This window comes from Manacus vitellinus, unplaced genomic scaffold, assembly GCF_001715985.3.
Source record: "Manacus vitellinus isolate BGI_N305 unplaced genomic scaffold, ASM171598v3 scaffold_0_pilon, whole genome shotgun sequence".
Lineage (NCBI taxonomy): Eukaryota > Metazoa > Chordata > Aves > Passeriformes > Pipridae > Manacus > Manacus vitellinus.
The window spans coordinates 37,374,361-37,402,165 of record NW_021938789.1 but is presented as its reverse complement, the minus strand read 5'-3'; the positions used below and the strand labels follow the sequence as shown (position 1 = coordinate 37,402,165).

Here is a 27,805-nt window from a genome sequence, read left to right as displayed (position 1 = left end):
GGAAGGAGGCACAGCTGGATGAAGAAGGACAGTTTCTGGTCAGAATAATTTATGATGATTCCAAAACCTATGACCTGGTTGCAGCTGCAAGCAAGGTCCTTAGTAAGTAATACAGACATCTTCTTGCCCCCTCATCACAAAAAAGGTAATACCTCTCCTCCCTGCCAAATCTGTGTTCTGTAGTTAAAGAGGAAGTGAAAGCAGAGTATTAGTAAAGGAGAGATTTTTTTTTTTAACATCTAAGAAGAAAGGATTGTGTTTTTTTTATTTCTCTTAAGATATTTTTATTCCTTTTATTCCTTGAAATTATTTTTATTACTTCCAAAGTATTCCATCTTAAAGTGAAGTAATATACCTCATCCACAGAGGATGGGCAGTGTTACGAGCAGCTATGAAGCAACAATGTACTGCTGCATGTACTTTGCCAATATGCCCAGGTTTCAATCACTACTGCAAGAGCAGTGAGTGAATGAATGACTGAATTAATCCTTGATCTCTGCTGAGCAAGCATGCTGAGCTACAGAAACATTTGTGACATGGGCACATTTCATATCAGCCACTGATTTGGGTTGCATTCATTTTCAGTCATTGGAACTCTGGTCTAGAATTTGAAAGGTAGAATTTTGCCCATCAGCATTATTCTTCTGCAGACCCAAGTGTGATATGAAATCATTCTGCATCACTAGTTAGCCAAGAACCTCTAAGACTGTGATGGCTGTAGTAATGTTGAACTGGAGCAGCTGATGTGGTTTCATGCTATTGTAAATCAGAATTAACTCTGCTGAGGTGAGCACTACTGACAACTGAGTTCCTTTCATTTCAAGTAGTGATTTATTGTCTGTATCAAAATCTAAAATACTATACATGCATGAAATGCACAATGTGGTGAAGTAATAATGGTAATTGATAAATCCTAACAAAATTCCTGTATTGAATACTCGTTATTTGCCATACGAATCCTGAATCTTGCTATTCTTTTACTGGAGACCTCTGGATCTGGGTAGAGTTTAGGTACTGTCTTTCTTGTTTGTGAATACAAGGGTAAAGTAATAAGAGAAGTGTGTGAAATACAGTGTTCGAACTGAATCATATTTTCCTGTCTTAACTAGATCTAAATGCTGGGGAAATTCTTCAGATGTTTGGGAAGATGTTTTTTGTGTTTTGTCAAGAATCTGGTTATGATACAATTCTACGTGTCTTGGGCTCAAATGTCAGAGAGTTTTTGCAGGTAAGAATTTGGTGCCAAATTATTTCAGTTAACAGAAGAACAGGAGTTTTCATATGCAGCAAATTGGGGAGGGGTGTTAAGTGAAAGGACTTACCTTGTTTATACTAACAGCAAATGTGGTCTTCAGATTTGTAGGGTATTTCTTCTAAGTTATCTCTGACTAATTATAGATAATGGTTATTTCTAATTGTATGTTATGTACAAAGCTAAGGCTCATACACAGCTTATCTCTAAGACATTATCTTTCATACATCAACTGAGGGTGAGATAACGCAGCAGTGTTTAAGTCAGTTTTGTGCTCTCCTAATTACAGAACAGTGTGATACTGCACTATAAACCAAAACAAAACGAAAGTGATTTTTCAATAGCATAGAAGAAATGTAGAAATGTAGGGACTTCTCTGAAGTGTTATTTTTAAATGTAGAAAAAAATGGCCTTCCCTTTTTTGTCACCTGAAAATTGTTCACTTCTAAAAGCACTTTGGATTTAAGATTTGTCATCTATATCACTCTTGGAGAGAACTGTGTACTGTAATGAGTTTAAGAGCACTGAACTGGAGATTGCCCAAAAGCTGAGTGTCAAATCTCTATTGATTTTCGCTGAAAATTTAGCAGCCTCTTGTCATCTGTACCTTTAAAATCTCCCCAGCAATATGTGAATAAGCAGAATGCATGGTTTGCTGGGTTACTAGAATATTCTGTGTCTAACTGCCTGCCCCAAAACCTGCATCATTCCAGAGCATCCTGGATGGAGTCAACCTAGACTTCTTGTAAAAATCCCATGAATTGTAGTTGCTGGACAGACAGGATATGTGTATGTTCCAACGTGTCCATATCATGTGTGATCTGTAAACCACTGTCTGTCTGTGGGATGTGACGTCCTGTATATTTCATAGCTTCATTCACATGCTGCCCTTAAAGCCAACCTTCAGATAAATGTAATTTTTAAAGGTAACTTATGTAATGAAGTCGCAGTTAGGGTTGAGCAAAAATAGGGGAGGAGGAAAAAGAAAGTCTAGTTGGCCCATTGCTTCATCACTTTGGTTTCTTATATATGGGCCAGTCCTTCCCTATTCCTTTCACTTATGCTCTTTTCCATATAGTATACTTCTCTTTTCATTCCTTACTGTGTGATGATAGAAAGATTGGACACATTTGATAAACATACCAAACATCTATAAAAGTAGGAACAGCTTACATTTATATTCTTGTAATGCCAGTATTTTAAGCTGCTTTGTTTGAATATCAGTATTAACACAGGATATTGGCTGTTATATACTTCTGTAAATGTTAAGAGGACTAATGTACAAGCAGCTGTGCCAAAAGTGTACTTTTAAGCTTTTTATTATGATAGAAAATCAGTGTCATCTGTGATTTATTGCTTTTGCATATTCCAGCAGTCAGATTAGGTCAGGAAACTACTTTATGTACCTGTTATAAAAATAAGTGCAGATATAGTTTAATGTCCTGAACTTTTGTCAGATTCTTAAAATACATAATAGAGTTCCAAAAGGCTCTTCTTGAAATCTGTACTGAGTCCAGGATATATGAAATAATTGAGGATTGAAGGTTTTTTAAGTATGTGAAAATAAATCTTGTATTTATATTTGTTTCCTTTGACATCTCCAGAAAATTTAGTTTATTCATAGTTGAAACACAAGTACTTCAAGCTTCGTGAAAGTGGAAAATAAAAAGGGCAATTAAATAGAATATTTTTACTTCCTAAGAATAACACGGGTGTGAAAATTTTGCAAATCATGTTGAAAGACACTGCATCAAAGAGAAGCAGTGGTGAAAAGAGGTACCTCCTGAGGAACCCAGAGTGGGCTTTTATATTAAGTTCAATAGCTTTCTACTGAATGAAAATCAAACACTGGAGTAGTTGTTAGTTCTCTCATGTAGTGAATCATTTACATAGCTACTTAGTTATTCATTATTGCAGTGTAACAAAATTCAGGGGACTAATTCCTCTTTTAGATAAGTTTCCAGATGCTCTGTACCACACAGCACTGAACAGCATATCTTTGTAATTCAGATGCCAATCACAACTCTCATTTTTACATGGGCCAGGATCGTGCCTGATTTAGTATCACTGGTTGTTCTTGCTTGGAAATCCCTTAGTGTTTCACCATGGAGCTGATCACTGTTCCACAAAGCTCTAGAATTAGTGTCTCTGTCCCAGCACAAGCTCTAGCATACATCTGGGCAGTCTAGGAGACAAGAATTCAGTGAGAGAACTTAACCTATTGTTATCTGTACCCAACCGCACCTCTGGCTCACAGCAGCTGAACATACTAGGAAAAAATACACATTTGTTTTTCCAAAAGCTGCAATATCAATTTAGAATGGATCAAACACAACAAAATATAGGAGTAGCAATGACAATATCTAATTGTGAGTGATTTCAGCTCCTTGATTTGGAAGAAGATGTCTACTGCTTCTTGACTATGTGTTGGAGTGAGGTTTTGAATAAAATAAGCTACAAGCCTCCCACTCGGGATGATTAGAGAGCAAAAACTGAAAGGCATATCACATGCACTCACCTGTGACACTGCTTGGACAAAGTCATCAGTAACGGGGTAGAAGAGTAGAAAAGTAGTTTTGCAGAATGGGACTATTGCCAGTTGTTAGCCACACTTGTGCCAGATTTGTATTAATAATTAAGAAAACCATCTGATAAAAATTCTATCCTTGTCATTGACCATTTCCCATAACAAACTCCTTTTGAATTTCTTTTGGTGTTGATGACTGTGTAACTGGAAGATTATTGTCTTTTCCCATGTGTCTCCTTAAGAGGTTTTTTCCAAAAGGTCAGTGTATCCTGGCTGTTTCTGAGGCACATATATTGAAACCGAAATTCTGCACTGTTAAGGAGATCATGGGGCAATCTCTCAGAGCCAGTCATCTCTTTTTCTCTTTTCTCATTCACACTCTTTCAAAGCAATCTCTTCCAATTTCATTGTTTTGAACCCTGCAAAGATCTTACAGAATTTGCCTTTAAGCATTATGGTTTTTGCTGTTGAATGCCCACTAACAGCTGGAATGAATTGACTCCTGGATTGTTGCCTCTCAAAGTTCTAATTTGGAGATGTTGATATAGCAACAAAACCATGGATTTGAAACATGCTAAAAAACTGAAGGAGGAAGTTTCAGGCTGAGTGCATCCCACGGAATTCATTTCTAGGAGTCTCATTTCCTCTGGAGGCCTCCAGAAGAGGCAACTGTTCAAGCATTTCACAGCTCACGTGAAATTAAGTTCAGTATTCTTCCACAAATTTGATGATTGACAGATGCATGTGAAAGGTGGAGAATGGCCCAGACACCACAGTGCAAAATATTTTCACCTCACTTCCTGTGCTGGCAGAAAACAATATGCAAAGCCTTGTGGTAGCAGTTACTTGCAGGGCGGTGAGAGAACAACATTTAAAATGTGCAGTAATGTTCAGGACTTAAGCTGTAAATAAGTTGCATAAATTTTACAACAAAAGTAAAGCATTATGTGGGTTGCAACACTATCCCACAAAGTAGCTTGTTCTTTCTGTTAAATATACGTTAAATATACAATAAATAGCAAACCGGAGTCTTGACAATTGCTTCACAATCAAAGTTGGAGCACTGTTATGTTTTAAGTGTGATTTTGATCTCATTGTTCTCTTTAATGTTCTTATTAGGTATGCCTATCAATTTATAATTTAGCTTTCCTCTCCAGATCACAATATGTCTGGTCAAGATTTAAAGTTATATACATAAGATGTCAAGGATATTAGCTGGAAAAATAGATCTTTTCCCTTTCCTGAAAAACTTCCTCTGAAACATTATTATGGCAACTGTGATATGTTCAGTTTATTCTGTGGATTTTTTCAATTATTCTCAACGAAAATACATATTTGTGCTTGGTCTTTCAAGCATTTAAATCTTTACTTTAAAGTTTGAAACTTAGTCAGGCCCTGTAAACTTGGGCTGACTGTTATGATGTCAGAACTAGGCTTTTTCATGGATAATAAGGAGAAAGATTTATGTATATTCAGAGATACTTATTTGTATTTGACTCCTAAATTAGTATCTGAAGAGGAGATTATAGAGACTAGAATTGGAAAGGATGAAAATGAATGAGGTACTGGATTGAGAATCACACACAAGGTCTTTAGTCCTAAGAATGTTTCAAAATACAGCATGGTAAAGCATGAATTCTTACTATCTGGAGTAATTATTAATAGTTCTAATTTTTATGCCATTCATTGTCCAAATATTGCCATGGTAGATAGAAAGAACGTTGCGACCCACCTGAAAAGCCTGCTATGATGGCACTTCTCCAAATAATAAGGCAAATGCACAGAAAGAATGAGCAGTAAGAGAAAGGGGATGTTCAGACTAGACAAAATATGTACTTGCTTTCTTCAGAAATACTAAGTGATTACCTTATAATCATGTTTTTAATTTCTTCTTCTAGAACCTGGATGCTCTGCACGATCACCTTGCTACTATTTACCCGGGTATGCGAGCACCTTCCTTTAGATGCACTGATGCAGAGAAGGGGAAGGGACTCATTCTGCATTACTATTCAGAAAGAGAAGGTCTTCAGGATATTGTCATTGGAATCATTAAAACAGTAGCTCAACAGATCCATGGTACAGAAATAGACATGAAGGTAATGTCTGAAGTGATGTAAACACTGAAAATTTATGTCATTAGGACGAGATCAAGAAAAGCCAAAGTAAAGTGGTGCCAAACAGTAATTTGCATTGTTGCTGTCTTCTGTGAAGCAGTGCCATCAGTACTGGCTCAGGAAGAGACATCATAATTTGTGTTGCTTTGAGGACACATCAACCATGTGCTGAGAAAGCCAGCACTGATTTGCAAGCAAACCCAATCGAGAGCAGTTCAGCACAATATGCTCTTATTCAAAGAAGGAGATGACATGTATGGCTTATTTGGCATATATTTTATATTTGGCATATATTTCTCATTGTCTACTGTGTTCTGTGGGAACATGGACATTTTGTCTTTGTGTCCCAGATTCTTCTGTGTACAAATTGTGAGGATGATGTGCATTGGTGAGGTCTGGCTGGCGAGCAGTGTTTTGCTCCCAGACTGCATGCCAGGTCCTTCCCAGAAACAAGGTATGTTTGTGAGTTTCATACTGTCATTGTCTGGGAGTGTGACTGGATATGGACCTACAGCCCCAGAAATGAAAAACTGTTCCTCAGTCACAGAGCTGACATGTCATGTGTGCTAAAGTCACTTGTGAAATGGGAAGGAGGCTTCTGCTTTATGTCCATACGGAGCAATGGAAAGATTTAATTGATCGGGCCTTGCATATGGAATGGTATAAAATCAGAGCTTGATCCAAGGTGCAGATATATGTGGGGGGGAAACAAAAAAATGAAAACTTTTTGCTGTTAGAAATATTGCAACTGATATAAAATACTTTTCATCAAGTACAAAAGCATCTAAGCAGGTACAGGAAGAATTCCTTTTTTTTAAACTATTCCCTAATCATATTATATTTCTAGTGGAGTTTCACTGTATGCTTGCTCAGAAAATCCTTTCCAGTTTTGTGAGTTTATTGCAAAAACATGATCTTGCTCAGATAAGAAATTTACAAGCAGTACAATGACAAAGATGTTTGTACTGCTGTATCAGAGTATTTGCCTTTTAGCTTTCCTGTTATAAGCTAGCACAGGTTTATAGTAAATGTCTAGTTGTATATACTGTGGTGATATACTTGTGTCCATGTTAAGATCCTGTTTTGTAGAAAACCGTATTTCAAACTTCTGCAGCAGGTGTTAGTAATCAGATACAGAAGGATGCAACAGAATCAAAACAATCCTCTTCTTAGATACCTGTTTATTTGAAGTGTTGAGAAAGACAAGGCAGACCATGATGGAAAATTGGCTGCAAAAGCGCTGAACCTGCTGCTTGACAAGAATTTCTTTTGGTAGCACAGGCAGCTTAAGCAGTCATCTTTCTCTTAGTGCTCAAGCTTGTCCTACAGCAGCTTCTTCAGCCATGTCTCTCCAGCTGGTGTCAAGTTATAAAATAAACTTGACTGAGGAAATGAACTGGGTTATTTTTACCTACATCTGTTCCTTTATGTGGTTCAGTGTTCTGTCAGAGTTCTGCCAGTGTAGTTGAGGGGTCCTGCAGAGATAAAAGTGATCCATGGAGCAGAGGAGAAATCTGGGTTGTCCACAGCAGCTTCGAGAACAAACTTTTGACAACTGTGTCCTCAGTCTGAATGTTACTTTGCTGAGAAGATTGTATCGATATCTATCTAGGACTTCTCACAAATAACATATTCCAACAAGGTTAAAATGTTTATTACATATTTGCTTCTTATTTTCATTTGACTTTTTTAGGCTTTTATTGAAATTTTATTGTTGTACTGTAAATAAATAGAAATTTAATACTATTAGTCAAACCTGTTGTAAGCGAACACAAAATTTAATTTAAATCCATGCTGTTCTTCCAGACTGTCAGAGCCAAAAGCACATAGGTGCCTAAAAATAGTATTACCTCTAAATTGAAGAAAGTGCATATTGTCTGTGTTTTATTTTGTCTGTTATCCTGTTTTTAATTTTTTTCCTATTACAAAGTCACATGCCCTCCACTCTGAACTTTTTTTGTCTCTGCTACTTAATAAAGTCTAGCTTTTGACACCTTTTAAGACATTAAATAGCGCTGTACTCCATGAGTAGTCAGAAACATCAGTGGTAGATAAGCAGAGACTAATCAGCTACTTGATTCTGTAAGGTGAGAGTGCCAAAATTTGCAACTTAGCCACACAGACAATGAAAGTCTACCACCATTACTTTACAGGTCACCTATTAATCAGTAATGGTATGGAGTGAAGGTTTTAAACTCCAGTGTGAAAACTGGGTAGTTTTATTGTTCAAAAAAATGAAAACAGGAGAAGAAAATTGACAGACTTCTTTCATCTCTATGCTTTCCCTCATAATTCAGGAAATTAATGCTTTTGTGTTTTAGTCTGTTAGTAACCCATTGCTTGAAATAGCACAGCACAGGAAAACAATGGAGTTGCTTTTCATCCCCTCAGTTTTTGTGGACCAATCAATGCCTCTTCTGTAAAATTTTTCTGTTGGACTTAAATTAGAATTTTGCCTAAGGAAGAATTGGGGTTTTTTTTGAAATGATGAAAAACTCAGTGCCTAACCCAAAGTTTCTGATGTTATTGTGGAAGTCATCTTCTGACTTTTAAGTCCTGAGTTGTCCTTCCAAATCTTTTTATCCAAAGCATTTACATCAACACAATAAGTTCTGCAGTTCCCTTTATATTAGTGTGAAGTTGATATCTGCAATTTGATAGTTAATACTTTATTATCCACTTTTCTTCTCTGTTTAGAGCAAATGCTTACAGAAATCTCCTTGAGAGAATACATGCTTTTAAGTCTATATATTCAAGAAATGTTGTTTGAATTTGTCTAATATATTTACAAGGCTCTGTGAAGGTGGCAGAAGACCTTAATTGTTTCCAATAATAGTGGTTTTGTTTCATTAAGTGGTTAGATTTTGTTTCATGGGTTAGACAGAATCACAGACTGGCTGGGGTTGGAAGGGACCTCTGGAGGTCATTTTGTTCAATCCCATCTGCTCAAGCACGGCTGCCTAGAGCCATTTGTTCTGGGCCATGTTCAGACAGCTTTCAGCTATCTCTAGGCATGAAGACTCTGCAATATCTTTGGACAACATGTGCCAGCGCTCAGTCCATCTCACTGTAGAAGTGTGTTTCCTGGTGTTCAGACAGCACGCCCTCTGTTTCAGTTTGGGCCCATTGCCTCTTGTCCTGGCACTGGGCACCACTGAAGAGAGCCTGGCTCAGTCCTCTGTGTCCCCTCCCTTCAGGTGTTAGTGCACATGGCTGAGCTCCTCCCAAGCCTTCTCTTCTCCAGCCTGGACAGTACCAGCTCTTCAGCCCTTCCTCTTCTGAGAGATGCTTCAGTGCCTTGATTGTCTTAGTGGCCCTTGCTGGAGAGAGTGGACCCCCTGTGGTACCTTCGTTTCTCTTTTGCACTGAGAAGCCCACAATTGGACACAGCACTCCAGGTGTGAGGATTACCTACCTCAACCTGCAGTGAAAACTTAAGGAATCATAATGATCACAAGAGGAAAAAATAAATATGGAGAAAAATGTTTTGTTTTTGTTTTGTCCCAAATTGTTTTTTTAGGTGGAGAAATAGCTAAATAGAAAATGTATCACCTTTCTTCAGTTTCACACAGAACAATTTTGTATATACACATATATATATATACACATATTTATACATACACGCACACACACACACACAGAGGTATGTGTTCTTCTAAAATACATTAGGGCTTCCTTTTTCCAGGAAATGTGCCTTTTAACACCTTGGGTATATGTGTGCTGAAGTCAAGGAAAAAAAAGGTGTCAGTTTGTCTCTGTTAAACTTTGTTAGCATGGAAAAGAAAGCAATTTGGTTTGAACTTGCGTTCAAAATTGCAGTTGAATAGTTCAGAAAAGCCCAAGTTGACATTAATTGATTATTTGATTCAAATCCAATTTACCTTGTCTTCCCTGATATGGTAATCCATTTTTAGACAAATAGAGATAAGACTGTATAATTTTTGTAGCAGGTATTGTCTCAAGAATTGTTGACTTTGAGAACACACTAAGAATATTCATGTTCCGCTAGTCTCGGTATGATAACTAAAAAATCATCATGATGCTGGTGACGAACTTTGTCATGAGATCTCTGTTAGCAGCCTACTGGCTATGCGTTCTCTTGCTTCACTTGTGAGAGGTTGTTTGTGTGTAAATGAGGGTGACCTGTGGAGGTGAAGTTAAAACAGAGATTCCCTCAAAGCTACTAATGGTATGGATCAGAAAAGAGCGTTGTACGTAATCCAACAAAGTCCGAATATCTGTTGGGAAAACAGACTTCTGCAGTTTTGTTATTATCTGAGAGCAGACTATTAAAATCTTTCTTTTACACAGGGAAGATATTTTACAATATAAAATGAGAAAAGATCAGGGGAAGTCTTGACAAGATGGTAATTTCAGACTGTCTTATTAGTAATGGCAATGTAAGAAACAAAGCCAAGATGTGACCAGCTGGAGCACTGACCTCACAACTACTTGGGTACTTGTCATGGAGGACAAGCAGTACTGATCCACATTAAAATATGTGTATGACAATAAGTCAATCGTGGAGCATGATCAGCCTCTAATTCTGACACAAGTGCAGCTGGAAACTCCACTGTCTCCAGACTTGGGGGTTTGGTGCAGTGAGACAGTCTGCACTGAAACCAGCTGCCATGTGAAGACATCCTCAGTTTTAACTCTGGATATGCAAAACTAAGAGTGGTGCCATTTCCACAGTGAACTACTTTGCCTCAGGATCATTCTGAAACAACTGCAGTGAAATTTGTCAAGTAGCATTGCACAGTCAATTTTGATAAGAAGAGATGAAGAATTTTGTCCTATATTGACCTTTAAATGGCAAAACCTCCCTGATTTTGTATTAATCTTCACAATTTCATGTAAAAAGACCCCTGTCGAAGGACATTCTGTCCTTCCATGATGAGATATGAGTGTGTCCTGGGGTTATACTCAGATCCACAGAACTGAGTCTTGTCTTATAGACACATCAGTGACAGTTTAACAGATAGCATGTGTTCATTATACATACTGTATCACAGTGATACTGCAGATTTAATATCTTGTGTGTAGCTCACCAAATACATTAAATGACAGTCACTTTAAAATAACTTTTCTTTGTATTGCCCTTCCCTGAAATATCAGTGTGACTTTTCACTTGATTAACCAAGGACAAACTCTGAAGATTCATCTTTTGGAAAGCACAGGCAGGTTAGCAGTTTGATGTTATATATTCTCTTTGAAACCAGGAGTGATTTCTCCCTTCAGTTTTAACTGCAGTTACTATGGTGACTGAGCTCTTAGATGTGGTGAACTGATGTCACTTCACCAGCTAAGTCTGCGGGGGAGGAAGAATTAGACTTGATTGCTGGCTTTGTTGCTTCTGTCACTGAACTTTCATTTGTCAAGCATTTATCAAAGGCTTCTTCAACAGTATTTAAATGATACTGAAATTTTGTGGCTTGCAACCTTTGCTTGCAGAATGGAACAATAGGTAAGCTCTATTCTAGTTAAGCTTAGCAGAGTGTCCAATGCAGATCTTTATGCCAGACAAATATCTGGCCGGTTAGGTCGGGTTTATAGGTACAAAGGTGAAGAGACAGAATTTAACATATTACGTTAAAGGCCAGAAGTGCTTATTTTAAATTTGCTGACGAAGTGGATGAAATCACGAGATAGAAGATTAGATAGTTCATAAAGCAACACTTTGAAGTAAGATCCAGGACTGGAAATTACCTGGAAGCATAGATCAGTTCTAGAGATAATTCTACACAATTTGAAAAAAGTTTCTATGTATGATCTCAGCCATCCCTGGCTACAATAACAGTAGTATTAAAATAAAAACTGTGGGACTGTGCACGAGTGACAGTAAGTAAAAATTAAGACTCTAACTGCATTCTGTTAATCCTCAGTATGGCCATTGTCTCTCACAATTTCAAGGATAACGATTTAAAGGAAGAGGAACACATGGAAAACCATGCCATAACCGGAGAATAGCAAAGCACTTAAAACACCTGTCTACAAACAGGATAAAAAAGAAGTAGTAAAGAAAGCAGACTTCTTTGCAATCACCAATCATATGAAGTTCAACAAGGGGAAGTGCTGGATTCTGCACCTGGGATGGGGCAACCCTGGATGTTTGTACAGACTGGGGAATGAGGTGCTGGAAAGCAGTGCCATGGAAAGGGACATGGGGGTCCTGGACCCTTTGATGGCAAGTTGAATATGAATCATTGTGCTCTGGCAGCCAGGAGGGCCAACCGTGTCCTGGGGGGCACCAGGCAAAGCATCACCAGCCTGCTGAGGGAGGGGATTGTCCTGCTCTGCTCTGCACTGAGGCGGCCTCACCTTGAATATTGTGTGCAGTTTTGGGCATCACAATGTAAGAAAGATATTAAACTATTGGAGAGCGTTCAAAGGGGGGCAACAAAGATGGTGAAGGGCCTTGAGGGGAAGCTGTATGAGAAGTGGCTGAGGTCACTTGGTGTGTTCAACCTGGAGAAGAAGCGACTGAGGGGAAATGTCATTGCAGTCTACAACTTCCTCATGAGGTAGAAGAGGACAGGCAGGCACTGATCTCTTCTCTGTGGTGACCAGTGACAGGACCTGAGGGAATGGCCTGAAGTTGTGTCAGGGAAGGTTTAGGTTGGATATTAGGAAAAGCTTCTTCACCCAGAGGGTGGTTGGGCACTGGAACAGGTTCCTCAGGGAAGTGGTCACAGCACCAAGCCTGGCAGAGTTCAAGAAACATTTGGATGATAATCTCAGGCACATGGTGTGACTCTTGGAGATGGTCCTGTGCAGGGCTAAGGGACTCGATGATCCTTGTGTGTCCCTTCCAACTTGGTATATTCTCTGATTGTTTGATTCTGTGATGACCCGGAAAATTTAGTAGCTGATCTTTCTCTGAGTTACTTACATGTGCAATAGAACGAGAAGACTAATGCAGCACAGGGCTATAGAGCACCTAAATCAGGCCTCTGCTCTGAACTGTCCTCTGGAAAAGCATCTTTTTCCTTCAAATGAGTAGTCAAATAGGAGAACAAAGAAGACTTCCATCTTAAATTAGGCATAATTTCATAATAAAATATTATTTTGTTGTTTTACACTCCTCTGTTTGTATAGGACCACATAAAGGTTCCCCAACCCATCAATTAGTGTTTCTGACATTTTTGGAGGAGAAATATTTAATAAACATTTTAGGGATCAAATGCAGTGTTTTTGTATATCCATTCTGTTTTCATATTGTAACTGTTAATCTCTTTGGTCAAGACTACATTTAAAGGGCAGAATCAGGATACGTTAGGGATTTTGAGGAAATTTTTTTTTTGCCTCAGTGGCTTTAGATCAGACTCTACTTGAAAGTAGAATCAAGTGCAACATGTTCCAGAAAGTTACTGCTAAACAATACTGTGTAAATAGAATTGTTCTGTTCCAGTCATTAAATCTAATTAAACATGAAAAGAAGTGAATTTGGCCTCTCAAGGTAAATTATGTTATTCTATTAGTTATTAGCTTTAATTATACTGCAATACATGACTCTCACTCCAAACAAAATAATCCCTATTAATTTCATATTTTTTACTAACTTTGAGTAAAATTACTGAAGTGAGAAATGCTGTATTGAAGACACCTTTTTGATATTCCACCAAAGTAGATGACTCTAGTTTTGCTATGATTTCAGTTAATATGGAATAAATCCCAGAGAAGATTGTGCTTGCTTTTAGTTTTGTGTTTTGGCTTTGAACTTACTGTGTGCTGGAATATGTAAGGACTGTATATTCAAACATCTGTTCTATCTACCTTTCTTTTTGCAGTCAGTGAAATGCCCATCCTCTGGTCAGCGCTGTTTGCTGTTGTGTTACAAACCTTGCAAACAGCTTTGATCAAAATAAGAATTCAAGTGATCTGTGTAATTCAAGACTCACCACAGGGTCAAGGGGAGGGGAGCATCCTGTTTTCTGGCAAGTGCCAAGAGCAAGCATAACCTGAGCTTTGACTCCTGATTTCAGAATGTGCATTTCTCTCTGGCTTAATACATTGTATTTGGGTGATCTTCAGTATCTTGTTCTTGCAGAGAGCAACTGTGGCTAAGCAAAGACATACTTATTCACTTGGAATTATAAAGATTCTAAAATCAAAAATTTCATTTTTCCAGGTTATTCAACAGAGAAATGAGGAGTGTGACCACATTCAATTTTTAATTGAAGAGAAAGAGTCTAAAGAAGAGGACTACTATGAAGACCTTGACAGATTTGAAGAGAACGGTACCCAAGAGTCTCGCATCAGTCCCTATACTTTCTGCAAGGCCTTTCCTTTCCACATAATATTTGACAGAGATCTGGTGGTCACGCAGTGTGGCAATGCTATATACAGAGTCCTTCCACAGGTTAGATGATTCGCATGCATGGATAGTCATAGAGATTCATAATGCTGGATGCTTCACAGATTAATTATAAAGATTAATAAAATAGATTTAGAATTCTCTGTCTGAACAGAATTCCCATGTGAGCGTATAATATTTACTGCATTGTGTTTCTCTTGTTTGATAAAGGACTGTGAAAATAGCCCTGATTCTACAACAACTCTGTTCTTTATGATTGTGTCCATATGCAGTAAGAGAATAAGCTTGAGCAGAGAAAATCTGACCATCCCCACAATTCAACTGATTCTTTCTCTTAACTCACTCCAAGCTACATATGCTATGAAAGTGGCAGATAGCTCTTTAAAGTTGATGTGAGATGGTGTAACTTGGCCTGGGGTTCAGGATAATGGTCGTGCCCATTCTGCTATATAATTTAGCAGCAGGTACAGATTCTATATGTATTACTTGACAGTAATGCCTTCAAATACTTAAGATATCAGATGCACGATAATTAAAGAGCAGAATAACAGAAATTGTGTCATACTTTCTTAGCTTGTGTGTCAAAAGCATCAGTATTAACTAAGATGAGCCAAACAAAGTCTGTGATATGTGTATGTGTGTTCTGAACTGAATGCAGCTGCTGCAATTTCCTCTAGTTATTTACAGTAAAAGGGTACTCAGAGGTTCATTTAATATTTTATATTCTGTATGTATGTGGATACCTCAGTTCTGGCTTCTGAGAGCTGACAGTGCTTCTAAAAATAAGCAACAGGTAAAAGCAGTAAAAGGAGAAAAGCAAAAGAGAAGATGACAAACCATCAGATTTTCTTTACAACGATGTAAAGACTAATGCTGCATATACTGTGTTGTTTCTGAATCATTGATGTGGTTTTAAAATGCATTTTTACGTTGTTAGCTTTTTCCTGAATTTGTTTTTTGGTGATTTCTCTCAGAATTTTCCAGAAAGATTCGAAAAAAAGAGCTTTGTAGGTAGCTCTGCCAGCTTTTTCCCGAGGGCATTCACTGAACAGCTATACCTATTCAGACTACTGAGGATGGCAGTCAGAATCCTTATTATCAGAGCTGATGCTTTACATACCATGGCTCATTGAAAAGGGAGTATGAGGGAGGTCACTTAGGATGAAAACACTGGAAAGTGTTTTTACTGTAGAATGGGAAAAGTTTAACGAATAACAAGTGTAATAGTTTAACACAATATTACAAAGTCATCTTGCAGACTGGAATTGCACTTTGAAGTTAGGATATTTCCAGTGTAAAATCCATGACTTAAACATGTTGTGATTTAATGGAGAAATGCATAAAGTGTATATTCTGTTCCATTCAGTTTTGTCATCTAAGCAAATTGAGTATAATTACTCCATGTATATTTTTATTATAAAACATAATAATCCTTTTTGTCTTTTTTTTTTTTTTTAATATTCTAGTTGCAGCCAGGAAATTGCAGTTTGTTGTCAGTTTTCTCCTTGGTCCGGCCTCATATTGATATTAGTTTCCATGGAATCCTCTCACATATCAATACAGTCTTTGTACTGAGGACTAAGGTAACTAGAGAATATTTTCCTGGCTTTTCTTTCAGTAAGTATGCTTTGAAGAGATAAGAAGAAGTGCCAAAAACTCAGAAGTCTTCAGAGAAAATTCTCTCTGCTCAGACCCTTTTTAGTCTTGAGCCAAGAGAAAGTCACAGGTATGAATATGTGTGTAGTTGTTGCATAGAATGCTTTATAGGAATGGTGAATTAAATATACTTCATGTCTGATTCTTTCTTTGCAAGGGGCCAATCCATTATATGTCATTGTACCAAAGAAAATGTAGAAAGCTAATTACATTTACTTTTGCTTCATAATGATGTAAGAGACAAATATGAAATGTGTCCTTGCTTGGATCCCTACATTCACACACAAGTTTTTTTCCTTTTCTCTAGAGAGGGCAGGAGATGAGGCAGGTGATCTGAACAAATGAATCATGTAGAGTAGCACTTCCTACATCAAGGAGCCTGTTTATTTATAGAAAACTCTGCCTGAGAGAAACCAACAAGATTTCTTGGAGATGTTCCCAGGCACAGATAGAACTTCATGGAATAGGCAGTACTTTTGTCAAACTATTGCTAAGAAACAACGTAGAAGAAAATAAGAAGTTATGAAAATAACATAAGAAAGATACCATGCTTTGTGTCTTTGAGGTAGCAAATCACAGTATTAAAGTATAGATAGTATATGGTGTTCCAGTGAGAAATTAGATGAGTTTTAATGTAGGCTTAAAGTCTATTCCAAATGTTCTGACTGCCTTCATAGTGAATGTACTTACACACTTGGCCCAGTGCATAACACACTATTGCCCTTATACAATTGTGACTTTCATCACCAGGAGGGGCTGTTGGATGTGGAAAAGCTGGAGTGTGAAGATGAACTGACTGGCACAGAAATCAGCTGCTTACGCCTGAAAGGGCAAATGATCTACTTACCTGAAGCCGACAGCATTCTATTTCTTTGTTCACCAAGGTACTTTAAACTTAAAGAATTCTATAATACTGATCTTCAATTTACAATGGCTCATTTTAAGAATTCTTATAAGAGTAGTACTACAGAAATTAATTGGTTCAAGTATTGATTTAACTGGCTTTGATGTGTTTATACTAGAAGAGGGAGGAGCATTTCAAAATTAAAACTTGACTGATTATTAAATAACTCAATATAAATATTGGCCCAGTTTGTACAAATGTTAATTCCTCATGATTCCATTTTTTTGCAAGTTTTATCCTGTGTTTCTTAGTCGGAGAGTGCTAAGAAATATTACGATTTTATTTCCTATGTGGATTCATATATTTTTGCAGTAGTTTTAATGTAATAGAGCAGTGATAAAGAAGTGGTTGGAATGGGGGATTGAATGGAAGGATTCTTTAGCTAAGAGCATGTTAAACTATCACATTGGATTACACAGGTATGATACATTAATCATACCTGTGGGAGAGAGTGGATGACAACAAAGGGAAGAGGTTACCTTAACATAATCTCACTTTTATCTGTGTAGTGAAGGATGTACATTTGATATGTTCATGGAACTCATCAATGAGAATTCTATTTTTAAATGCGAAAATCAAGAGCCATGGGTTGACATGAATGATCACAAATAAGGCATTCTGTAGAAAGGATATGTTGTACAGCTCATCACAGGTTCAGAACTGTAGTCTTTTTTTCTGTTATTCAGCAACCTCTGGTTTCGTTTGAGTTTTAAATGCTCCCTTTGGCAAGTTTAATTGTACCCATATTTTTATATATTTCTCCACATTGCAGTGTGATGAACTTGGATGATTTAACCAGAAGAGGTTTATATCTGAGTGATATTCCATTGCATGATGCTACCCGTGATCTGGTTCTTTTGGGAGAGCAGTTCAGAGAGGAATATAAACTGACTCAAGAGCTTGAGATCCTCACTGACAGACTGCAGCACACACTGCGGGCGCTGGAAGATGAAAAGAAAAAGACAGACACGTAAGAACCAAATCCCAATTTTGAGCTGAAACACTCAGAGCAATATATTATTCATAGCTACCTTCTTCAAAAAATAACAGAAACTTGGAAGGAATATAAGACAGAATCATGGCTGGTAATTCTGGAGTCAAGAAAGAACATTTTATTTGTCAGATGTCACCCACAGTCTAGGCACAGGTGTTTTGATGGCTCCCTCTCTGATAAGGAAAGTTATAAGAAGTGAACTGACAATTCTTCTTGATTTGTGAATTACTTAAAATAGTTTTGGAAACTTTCCTATATGCAGTCCTTGTAGCCAAGGTTAATTTGATGAATGTCCAAATGCTGCTATTTGACAGAGTTCTGTAAACCAACTTTGTCTTTCTGGACTGACATACTCACAGGTGAGTAGAACAGAAAAATGTATCTTATAAACCTTGAAAATCGTCTGTGTAAAGCTGAAGTTTTGCAATAGGCTAGTGGTATGAATTTGATTTTATAGTTACCTGTAGAAACAAATTTGGGGCTATCTAGATATAAGTACATAACAATAATACACTATATGCATTATATGTGCATGTATATATACAGTATATGCCCAAATCCATTTCTACAGATAGCTACAAAGTCAAATTCATACCATTAGTCTGTGGCATCTCAGCTCAGTGATGACTGGCAGATAAACAAAAGCTTGCGGGAAAAATAGCCTGGCATTGATGACTGACTCTTGTTTATAAAACATAGTCCCCATCTCTGTATGAATTCCATTGACAGATACGTTCTTTTTCTGTAGTGAGTAATGGAAATTATTTTAAAAATACTTGAAAGGGATGGACAGAAGAATCAGAGATAAAAGAAGCCCAAAAAGTATTTTCTCTGCTCAGTCCTGTTGGCTTGCTTTATAAAGTCATTTTATCTTCAGGAATTCTAGCCTTCTTAGCAGCTGCTGGAACAGACAGTGTCAGTTACTATATCACTGCCCAAGGTATTCACTAATTATAGCTCATGCAGTAGTGAGCTTGCCAAAAATGCAACTAATGAGGGTTTGTGCAGGAGGCTGTGTACAAAATGATGTTCAAGATTTGAGAAATGGTTGGAGATCTTCAGCTTGTCCACTTAGCTGTGTCAGGAAGGAAATAGACCTTAAGATGGCAGATAGAAAGTTGGAGAGGGTAGGGTGAAGCTCTGTATGTGTGATTTGGATTTCATTTGCATAATTTATTATATGAACAAGTGTTCATATAATAGTCATATAGACTATTAATTATAAAAGCATACTATAAATCCTAAAAACAGCATGCTCAACAGAAGAGGAAGCGTTTAGAAGTTGATTAATTGGTCAGAGGTGGAAAACTGTTTGATCTCTTCATGGTCTTTTTTGCAGTTTTTATGGTTCTGTGGGAAAAATCAGATTATATGAGCTGAGGAAATGGCAGAAATGAGTAAAAATGATCCAAGACACTATTAACAGATCATGTCAGAATAATTAGCAATGTATGTCTCATTTTGTTGGTAGTTTAGGTGTACTAGTGTGTGTTTGAAATGTCATGGTTTTAGGTATGCTGATGTAGATCCATTCCTGTTTCCCAAATAACATATTCTTCAAAAAACATATTTTATATTGCTCATTGATGATGGGAGTATGATACAAACTCTATGGGACATACGAAGTTAGTATTTGAAGGGTGCTGCTGTAAAGACCTTTCTCCACATTCTTTCTGTTTTGCTTGTACCTTTCTTTTCTTACATGTTTAGATTACTGTACTCTGTTCTACCACCATCAGTGGCAAATGAGCTGAGACACAAGCGTCCTGTTCCAGCTAAGCGGTACGACAATGTGACCATTCTTTTCAGTGGCATTGTTGGATTCAATGCCTTTTGTAGTAAACATGCCTCTGGAGAGGGAGCCATGAAGATTGTCAATCTTTTAAATGATCTGTACACAAGATTTGATATTCTGACTGATTCACGAAGGAATCCATTTGTTTATAAGGTAAGCATAAGATTTTTAGAAGTATCTAATTTGTTACTTTTCAATAATTTACTATTGTGTCAGTATTTTCCATCCTTTGGATTTTAGGCTTTTTAAAAAAATATTTATTTTCTCACTCATTGAACTGTATTACCTGATATTAGGTAGCTAAAGAAGATTATGTTGGTAATGTGTGAAGGAACATAGGCCTAATTCTCAGTAGGATTTCTGCAATCAGCCATTGGGTGGATATATAAATCTACTTCCACATTTAGTGAAAGTGAACTTATAGAAGCCGTTTGTGGTTCTTCTGACACTGTGCTTTAAGTTTTTCAGCCATATACCTCGGTCTTCTAATTCTAAATTATAACTTATTATTCAGTTATTCAATGTGAATTCCACTCCTTCATTAGGAATGAGGTGTAGTCACAAGTGTGGTTAGTAGCAGGTAGGTATATATATGTATTTTTATATATATATATACATCTCCCATATAGGTGTACATATGTATGCTTGTGTGTTTATATTTATAAAGTTCATTCCTACCTTTTACTAGAAATTGATTTTGTGTCCTCTAACATGTGAATCAAGGGTATGAGTCAAAACATAGAGCTCAGTTTCATTCAGAAGACACCAGAAGAGAGACTCAGGTTTACACAGTCACAGTGTCATTGTAATTTGTTACGTTATGACTTTACAATAAATTCTCTTCAATAACGAGCAGAGATGACAGGAATTAGGGTGATTTGAATGAAAGGGAAGGGAAACTATTTGAAAGGGCAAGCAATCTTGAAGGAAGCACTACATCCATTCTAGTACTCTAAGAGCCATGATAATAAATTAATTGAAAAATATCTGTCTTGATAGGTGGAAACAGTTGGGGACAAGTATATGACAGTGAGTGGTTTACCAGAGCCTTGCATGCATCATGCACGATCTATCTGTCACCTGGCTTTGGATATGATGGAAATAGCAGGCCAAGTTCAAGTAGATGGTGAGCCTGTACAGGTTAGTAAACATATGGGCTTGAATGAAAAACCCATTCTTTGGTAGGGTGATAATGCTTTGAAATATGATAATACTGTAGTCCCAGTCCATGCAAGCTTTGTTTTTGTTTGATTTTGAGACTGATATATGCAAATAATATGAAAAGTCACATGTAGATGCGACACATGCAGTTCCCAGGTCTAAAAATGTAGTAATTGTGCTTTACTTTTTAAAGGACTGAGTTGGGTCCGCCTCATTTATGTCTGTTTTCTGATCATTTCAGTCTAATCAAAAAATTCCTGTTGTGCATCCAGTACAATCTGTTGACTCTTCTGCAATTCAGTGAACAGAACAGTAATATTCCCTAACTGATATTTTTGGTCATGCCTCACATCTTCATGTCAGCATGAAAAAATATTGCATTAAAAAGAGAAGTACAGTTCCACAGACTGTTACAGCAATGATTACTGACACCAGTGTATATTAGTGGAAGTTCAGCCGTTGTGGGACTTTATGAAGATGTTGTGGCATTGATACAGAACCGGGCAGGCTACATTGACCTGTCCTCATGAGAAGGCTGTGTGAGAGCAAAATGGTTAATGAGCGTGATGCGTATTTCTATTTACATTAATGTTATTGTTCTGACATCTAGCTTAGAGCTGTGTACTTCACTCTGTCACTGGGCAAAGCGGTGAGAGAGTTTGATTTGGGGCTTTACAGTAACTGTAATATGCTATAAGAATGAGCTTATCCAAACCCTTGTCCCATCTCATGAGCTTTTAAGCACAACATACCATGATATTTCCTCTGAGAAACATCTTTTTTTCTTGACCTGTGCCATCCATTTCTGCAGCTTCTAAGCACTCAATAAACACAGACCTGCAGAGTATGCCTCTCTTCCTACCTTTTTTTTTAATTTCACCATACATAATAACAGGATGGTGCATGCTGGAAAAATATGGAGTTTGATTTTCATGTGGAAGGCAGAGGCATGACACTGTACTAAAGTAAAAAAAAAAAAAGTGACAAAAATCCACAAAATGCAAGGCTTTGAAGAAGTAGGAGTGACATATGAGAAAAATAAACTAGTAGAAATAAATGGCATATTACCTGCATTTAGTCAGAAGCATCAGATTAATTACATTAATTTTGAATATTCAAACTTTATTTTTTCTCTCTAAAGATAACAATAGGAATCCATACTGGTGAGGTAGTCACAGGTGTCATAGGTCAAAGGATGCCACGGTACTGTCTCTTTGGAAATACTGTCAATCTAACAAGCAGAACAGAAACTACTGGAGAAAAGGGAAAGATCAATGTCTCCGAATATACTTACAGGTGAGTGATGTATTACTTTTATGGGTACTGACCTCTTAAAAGAAATCACTTTGTCAACATAACATCAAAGTGTTTTGGGAGTTGAAAGTGACAGGACTCTGCAACCATTATTTAAGTATGTGAGTTCTCATGCAGTCTGTATGGCAGACTGCATTATGATACACAGTTATCAGTATGCAAATATGATCTAGGGATAGATTTGAATATTTGATATTTTGCTCACATATCTGTAGTATGTTTAATATTTTAGATACTGTGTGGTGTGCATGCATATATTTAGTGCGTATATTTACATGTTTTCTCTTTCAATTTCAGGTGCCTTATGACACCAGAAAATTCAGATCCTCAGTTCCACCTGGAGTACAGGGGTCCAGTTTCTATGAAGGGCAAAAAAGAACCAATGCAGGTTTGGTTTTTGTCCAGAAAGAGTACAGAGACAGAGGTATGAGTAACTAGAATGTAATTATTTTTTTCAAACAAGGCATAAACATTACAAGTTTAATCTAAACCACTGAAATCCATTTGCATTTGCAAAACTAAATATTCCCTAAAAAAATATGAAGAGTTTTGTACAACACTATTTACTATCTTGACAGCACTTGAAAGTCCTTGATTATTTGTCTTTGCAGTTTGTGCAGTTCCTGAAAGAGTACTTTTGATTTCAAAAAGTCCTTGAGGGAATGCCAAGTGTTTCAGTATTTATATCTCCCTCTTACAGATTTCTCCACTGTACTAGATTTTGCAATATCATGTCCATTTCTGTTTAGCTGGCATGTCTGGTTATCAGCACTTCAAAATTCACTATTTGTTTTCTTGCAGTAAGTGAATAAATGTGCCTTCAAATATTTAGGCAACAGTCCAGCAACTACTTGCAAGCAGGTTCACAGCTGATGAGTATGGTGATCTGTTAACCCCTGGTGGGTTGTTCAGAGACTGTTGCATGGTAGAGGTCTTGCTTTAGAAACATATAGGGTGAAAACTATTTCTTTTAATGACATATGAGCCTAAGTCCTCCTCTGAAAATGATGTAGGGTAAAGCTCTTCAAGCACTGAGTGGTCTTTTAGCTTATGCCTCAATTTCAGAATTCCGGGCATGTATTATCCAAAATCTCGGTAAAAGCCAACGAAATTTAGACTTGTAAGTGTGCTACAAACTTATGAGTTACAGTATGCCAGCTGCTTTGCCATAGCTGAGCAAGTGCATACATTCCACCCATTGTCAACACGGAGGAAAAAAATGGGTAAAAGTAATTTACATAGCTTGAATTTTGCCCTAAAGTAATACAAAAAGAATGAGTTTTAAACTAATGTATTTAATCTTAAAAATGCACTTGAAGAAAATAATGAAAGTCATGAATTATCTTGGCTGAAATAATTCTTGTAAGTCACAGGAAATTATTGATATGTCTGAATACTCATGTATTTCTGAAAATGAAATTTAGGTTGTTAAACTGTTAAGGCTCTTTAGGAGATCTAATCCAGATTTATTACCACTGGTACCCAAGTATATGAATAATGAATTTTTAGTGGTAACTCCCAATATTAAACCCTGGTATTAAACTTCAGGGGAGAACCTGTACTTTAACTCTGCATTTTAACTCTGTATTTTAGTATGTATTATTTAATTATATTCTGAGTGCCACTTTTGAGAATACTTTTCTATTCTTATTCTACGACAAGATTAACTATAACTTCACATGGCTATCACAATTTCAAATCTATAGTTGTATTTAAAATATACTTTAAACACCTGTCACTTCTTTTTTCTGCATTATAAATGTCCTATCATTTGTAGCAGGACACATTGTAATTCTAAATGTAAATTTCAGGGAGGTACTGAGTCAGGTGGATATTTTCCTTGTTTTCAGCCTCACACCTCTTTAATATGAATATCAGGTTCAGATAGTTTAGGATTTTAAATGTTGCAATTTCTTTTCAGAGATCTTGTATGACATGTAGTTTTGTTAATCCTCACAACAGTCCTGAGAGATACTTGTTAATACTATTAACCTAGTAATTGAACTTTATAGAGGGAGACTTGGGGGCAGGAATAAACCTGACAGAAACATACTGTGAGCCTGATTTTCAGGAGCACTTAAGACTCACAGTTTAAGTACATTCAAAAAGTCTTTCTAATTTTGATAGTTTTTGTTAATTCTGAAATTAAGATATAGATGTAATTCTTACAGTCAGAAGGACTTCTCCCATCATAGGTATCTCTTCTAAATTGTACTAAGTTTCAGAGAATAAGAGATTAGAAAGATACCTTGATGTGGTGATGTGAACTGATAATCATTTTGTCAGAGGTGATTTTGAAAAGTGAAAGAATATACTCCTCTAATCTTTTAATTCTTTTTCACTCCCTGCATAATTTCATCTGTCCATACACAAAAAGATATGTTGAGTTTTACTCCTTTAAGATCTTCTGAACTGTTTTCAGTTTCTCCTGTGAAGGTACTCTTCATGTTTTTTTTTCTGTCACTTTATAGGCTGTACATAATAGTTGTAATCCAAAAGCAGAAATTAGATAACCAACTTTTTATGTTTGATTACTTCAAAGTAATCACATTGCTTTATGCAAGGATGTAGTATTGGTTTTCTTTTCAGAAATTTTTCAGAATGCAAATGTATCATTGTGTGCAGTGCCACCAATTTCAGGGGGACTGTTCATAATAATAAATATAGCATGTTAACATATATTCAGAAACTATATGGTAAACTTCCTGAAAGTAGTTTACCATATAGTTTCTGTACAGAAAGGTCCAGAATATTGCAAGAAGTGGCTTGTAGAAGTAAACATGAAAATAATTCTTGAATCATCCAGAAGATATTTTTGATGATTAGGCTTTTACTTTGAAGTTTTCTACCTCCAATATCTTTAATCTATGATAGATGCACATTAGTGATATATTTTCCTTTTCATTATATCCATTAGAGAGCTATTAGCTCAGCATTTGCAAATCTGTCAGCATAATATTTTACCCTGAAGACCACTAGTAAATACATGGTAAGGAAAGAGGACAAAATACTTACAGCTGCTGTAGAGATGTGAAAGCAGTTCTTAAAATATGCTCTTGCTCTGCTAGGCCTGTAGAAAATGATAGAGTTGAAACAGTTCAGCACGCCTCAAACTTGGTTCCTAACTTGACAGCTCTGATATCAGTTGCCATGAGCAGCAGTTACTTCTGAGGAAGACCTAATTTACAAGAAAAAGTGTGGTTTGGAGTGCTGTTCCTTTACTTTTTTCCCATTTAAGATATCGCTTCCATGATACCAATACAGCAAAAAATAGAATTGCATCAAAAATACACGTAGAACAAAAGCAACAGTGACCAATTACTCATTTTGCATCTACTTGTTTGCATGTTTTAAGATTAATTATTACCATCTTTATTATTTTAACAGTGGTTCAGCTGAAGCTTCTCTCTTGAGAAGCAGATTTGTTGCAAAAAATAAATCTTGCAGAGAGCCTCAGATGTCTGACTGCAAGTTTCCTCCCTCCCCGCTTTGAAATATCTTTCTCTTCTGCCCTGTTCCCACATTACTGATGGGAACAAAATAAAGTATCTCATAGCTGGTAGTTCATCAGGGAATGTAAGAATTGTTACATTCCTACATACAATACATACAAAAGAAATACATGCCCTACCTATGCTTTGTTTTATTTCTTTTTATTTACTGATATTGGTTGCAAGTTGTAAAATGTATTTTGTCACTGCATTAACCCACCATGTTGTTGCTTCAAAGAAAATCCCTTACTTCTTGAATTCTACTTGCATGCATTCAAGGAAACAAAGCAAGACGCTTTCTGAACTGAGGGAAGAGGAAGAGGACGCTGGATAGGGTGCAATACTGTCTCCAAATAGGGTGCCTGGCAGTAAGGTTGAGTTATGGATGTTATTTCACATTATATCCCATTGCCACATGCAGTGCCATTGTCTTTCGCCCTCCTCCTGAAATCATACTCACCATTTTTCTCCAGGCTTGCTTGCTAATTTTTTGTCCTTATTGTTTGGTATTGTTATATCTCTGCTATGAGCATGTATTTCAAGCTTTCCTTTTCTTGATATGCATTTTTGCACGTCAGTCATTCCTACCCCTGGATAATATTGAATGAATCTGTGTAGAATGCACACCACAACTAACCACTTCAATCTGATGCTTCACATCTTCATCTTCATCTCTGAAGTACAGTGGTTATGTGAATTGATGACATTGCTGGAAAGATAGGTGTTTCAGTTGATGGGCAGAACAATGAACCTAAAGAACTATTTTTAAAAACAATATCTAAAGCAGCATTATGAAAATTATTGTATAAATATTGTTATCGGATTTAGTTCTGCTATTACCATGCTTCCCATTCATTTTGTGAATAACATTTGATGCACTGTAAATTCCTGGTTAGAAAAAGGTTTCTCTTTGGATAGTATGCTGCATTTTCCCTTTGTAGATGCTTTGTAAACATCTTCTGTATTGAAAGGGGGCAGTTGTTTTTCTGATGCTGCCATTTGAAGCATGTGCCAATATACTTCTACTGAAATGCTGTTCACTTGCAATGTATTTCTCATTGATTTGTATTAAGTAAATTAAATTGTCATATTAATTATAGATTGCTGGACAATTTTAGACCACTTGTAGTGCATTGATTCTTGTCTCATGGAGCCCCTGGAATTGAAGGCATGCTCTCGGGACATGGTTGCCATAGTTGCCTTTTGATTTGGTCTCTCAAATTTTCAGAAATGATCTTACTTTATTTCTTGGGAGGACCTGATAATATTCCAGGCATCATGGCACAATTAAGGGATGTAAAGCTTGGAAAGGGTCATAGTGTCTTTTATCAGCTCATACAGTTAGTAAAAGTGGGCAACGTATCGGATGCATAGATCTTCCATAACTTCAGTATACAGTGCATTTTTATGTGAATAATATCTGTTCTTATCAGACTGATAATTTCTGAATATTTGCATTATAAAATAGGATAGTGCAATTACTTTGTGTACAAAAATTGTCTATATCTAGTATACCTTATTAGCACAGAATATATATGTATAAATGTTTCATGTTAATGTGCAAAAGAAATTGCAATAAATTATTTTTTCCACTGACCTATAGAAATCTTGTGATTTTCTTTTGGTAGAAAATGGTATTTCACTGTTTGATGCAAAACAAGTATTTTCTCCATAGAATAATTTGCAGTCCAAATTTAAATAAATCATTGAGTCATTGTTCCAATATTTGCAAATGTCCAAAAGTCTCACACATTCAGGCTAATGAATCACATCCGCAGATTAAAGTAATGTTTGAAATGGATTAATGCTTCAAAAATAGTAGACAAGGTTGCAAAAATGCATACCTTCCTTTGAAACTCTTGGACAATATTTAACAATCAAAAATTATTAGCCATCCACTTTGAGCAGGATGTAGATTACCAACCAAAGCTTTAGGAATGGGAAATGAAGAAAGGAAGCCACGCACTTTCTTCTCCATCATCTCATTATTGGACAGCAGTACATCCCAGGACACCATCAGAGGTTGCCCTCACTCGAGTAGATACACAGCAGCAATTTGGACTTGAAGTTGATCAAGCTTACCAAAACTTTAATGGTGACTCCTTAAGACACAGGATTTCTGACAGCTGTGGTTGTGTATTGATATAATTCATGCAAATGGCTCTGAAGAAACTGAAGTTCTGTATCACACTTCAAGCTGATGGAAGATGGAGTGCCGGAAGACTTAAATAATGCTCTGATTTTATATTCTACCTTCTTAATAACTTCAAAATATTAAAG

General features: G+C 36.7%; 1 protein-coding gene across 2 annotated transcripts; it reads left to right on the top strand.

Moving 5' to 3' along the window:
* Positions 1-27,121, top strand: GUCY1B1 (guanylate cyclase 1 soluble subunit beta 1). Of its 2 annotated transcripts, none has more exons than XM_029961164.1 (12): positions 1-102; positions 1,110-1,228; positions 5,678-5,875; positions 14,025-14,255; positions 15,677-15,793; positions 16,617-16,750; positions 17,543-17,740; positions 19,475-19,712; positions 20,559-20,699; positions 21,862-22,016; positions 22,332-22,458; positions 25,805-27,121. In XM_029961164.1, exons 2-12 carry the CDS (start codon positions 1,136-1,138, stop codon positions 25,826-25,828), a joined length of 1,656 nt encoding a protein of 551 aa, XP_029817024.1. In that variant the 5' UTR covers positions 1-102; positions 1,110-1,135; the 3' UTR covers positions 25,829-27,121. The 2 variants fall into 2 exon arrangements, with proteins under 2 accessions (XP_029817024.1, XP_017926917.1); XM_018071428.2 differs by lacking the exon at positions 1-102 and adding an exon at positions 667-786.
* Positions 27,122-27,805: the final 684 nt, after the last annotated feature.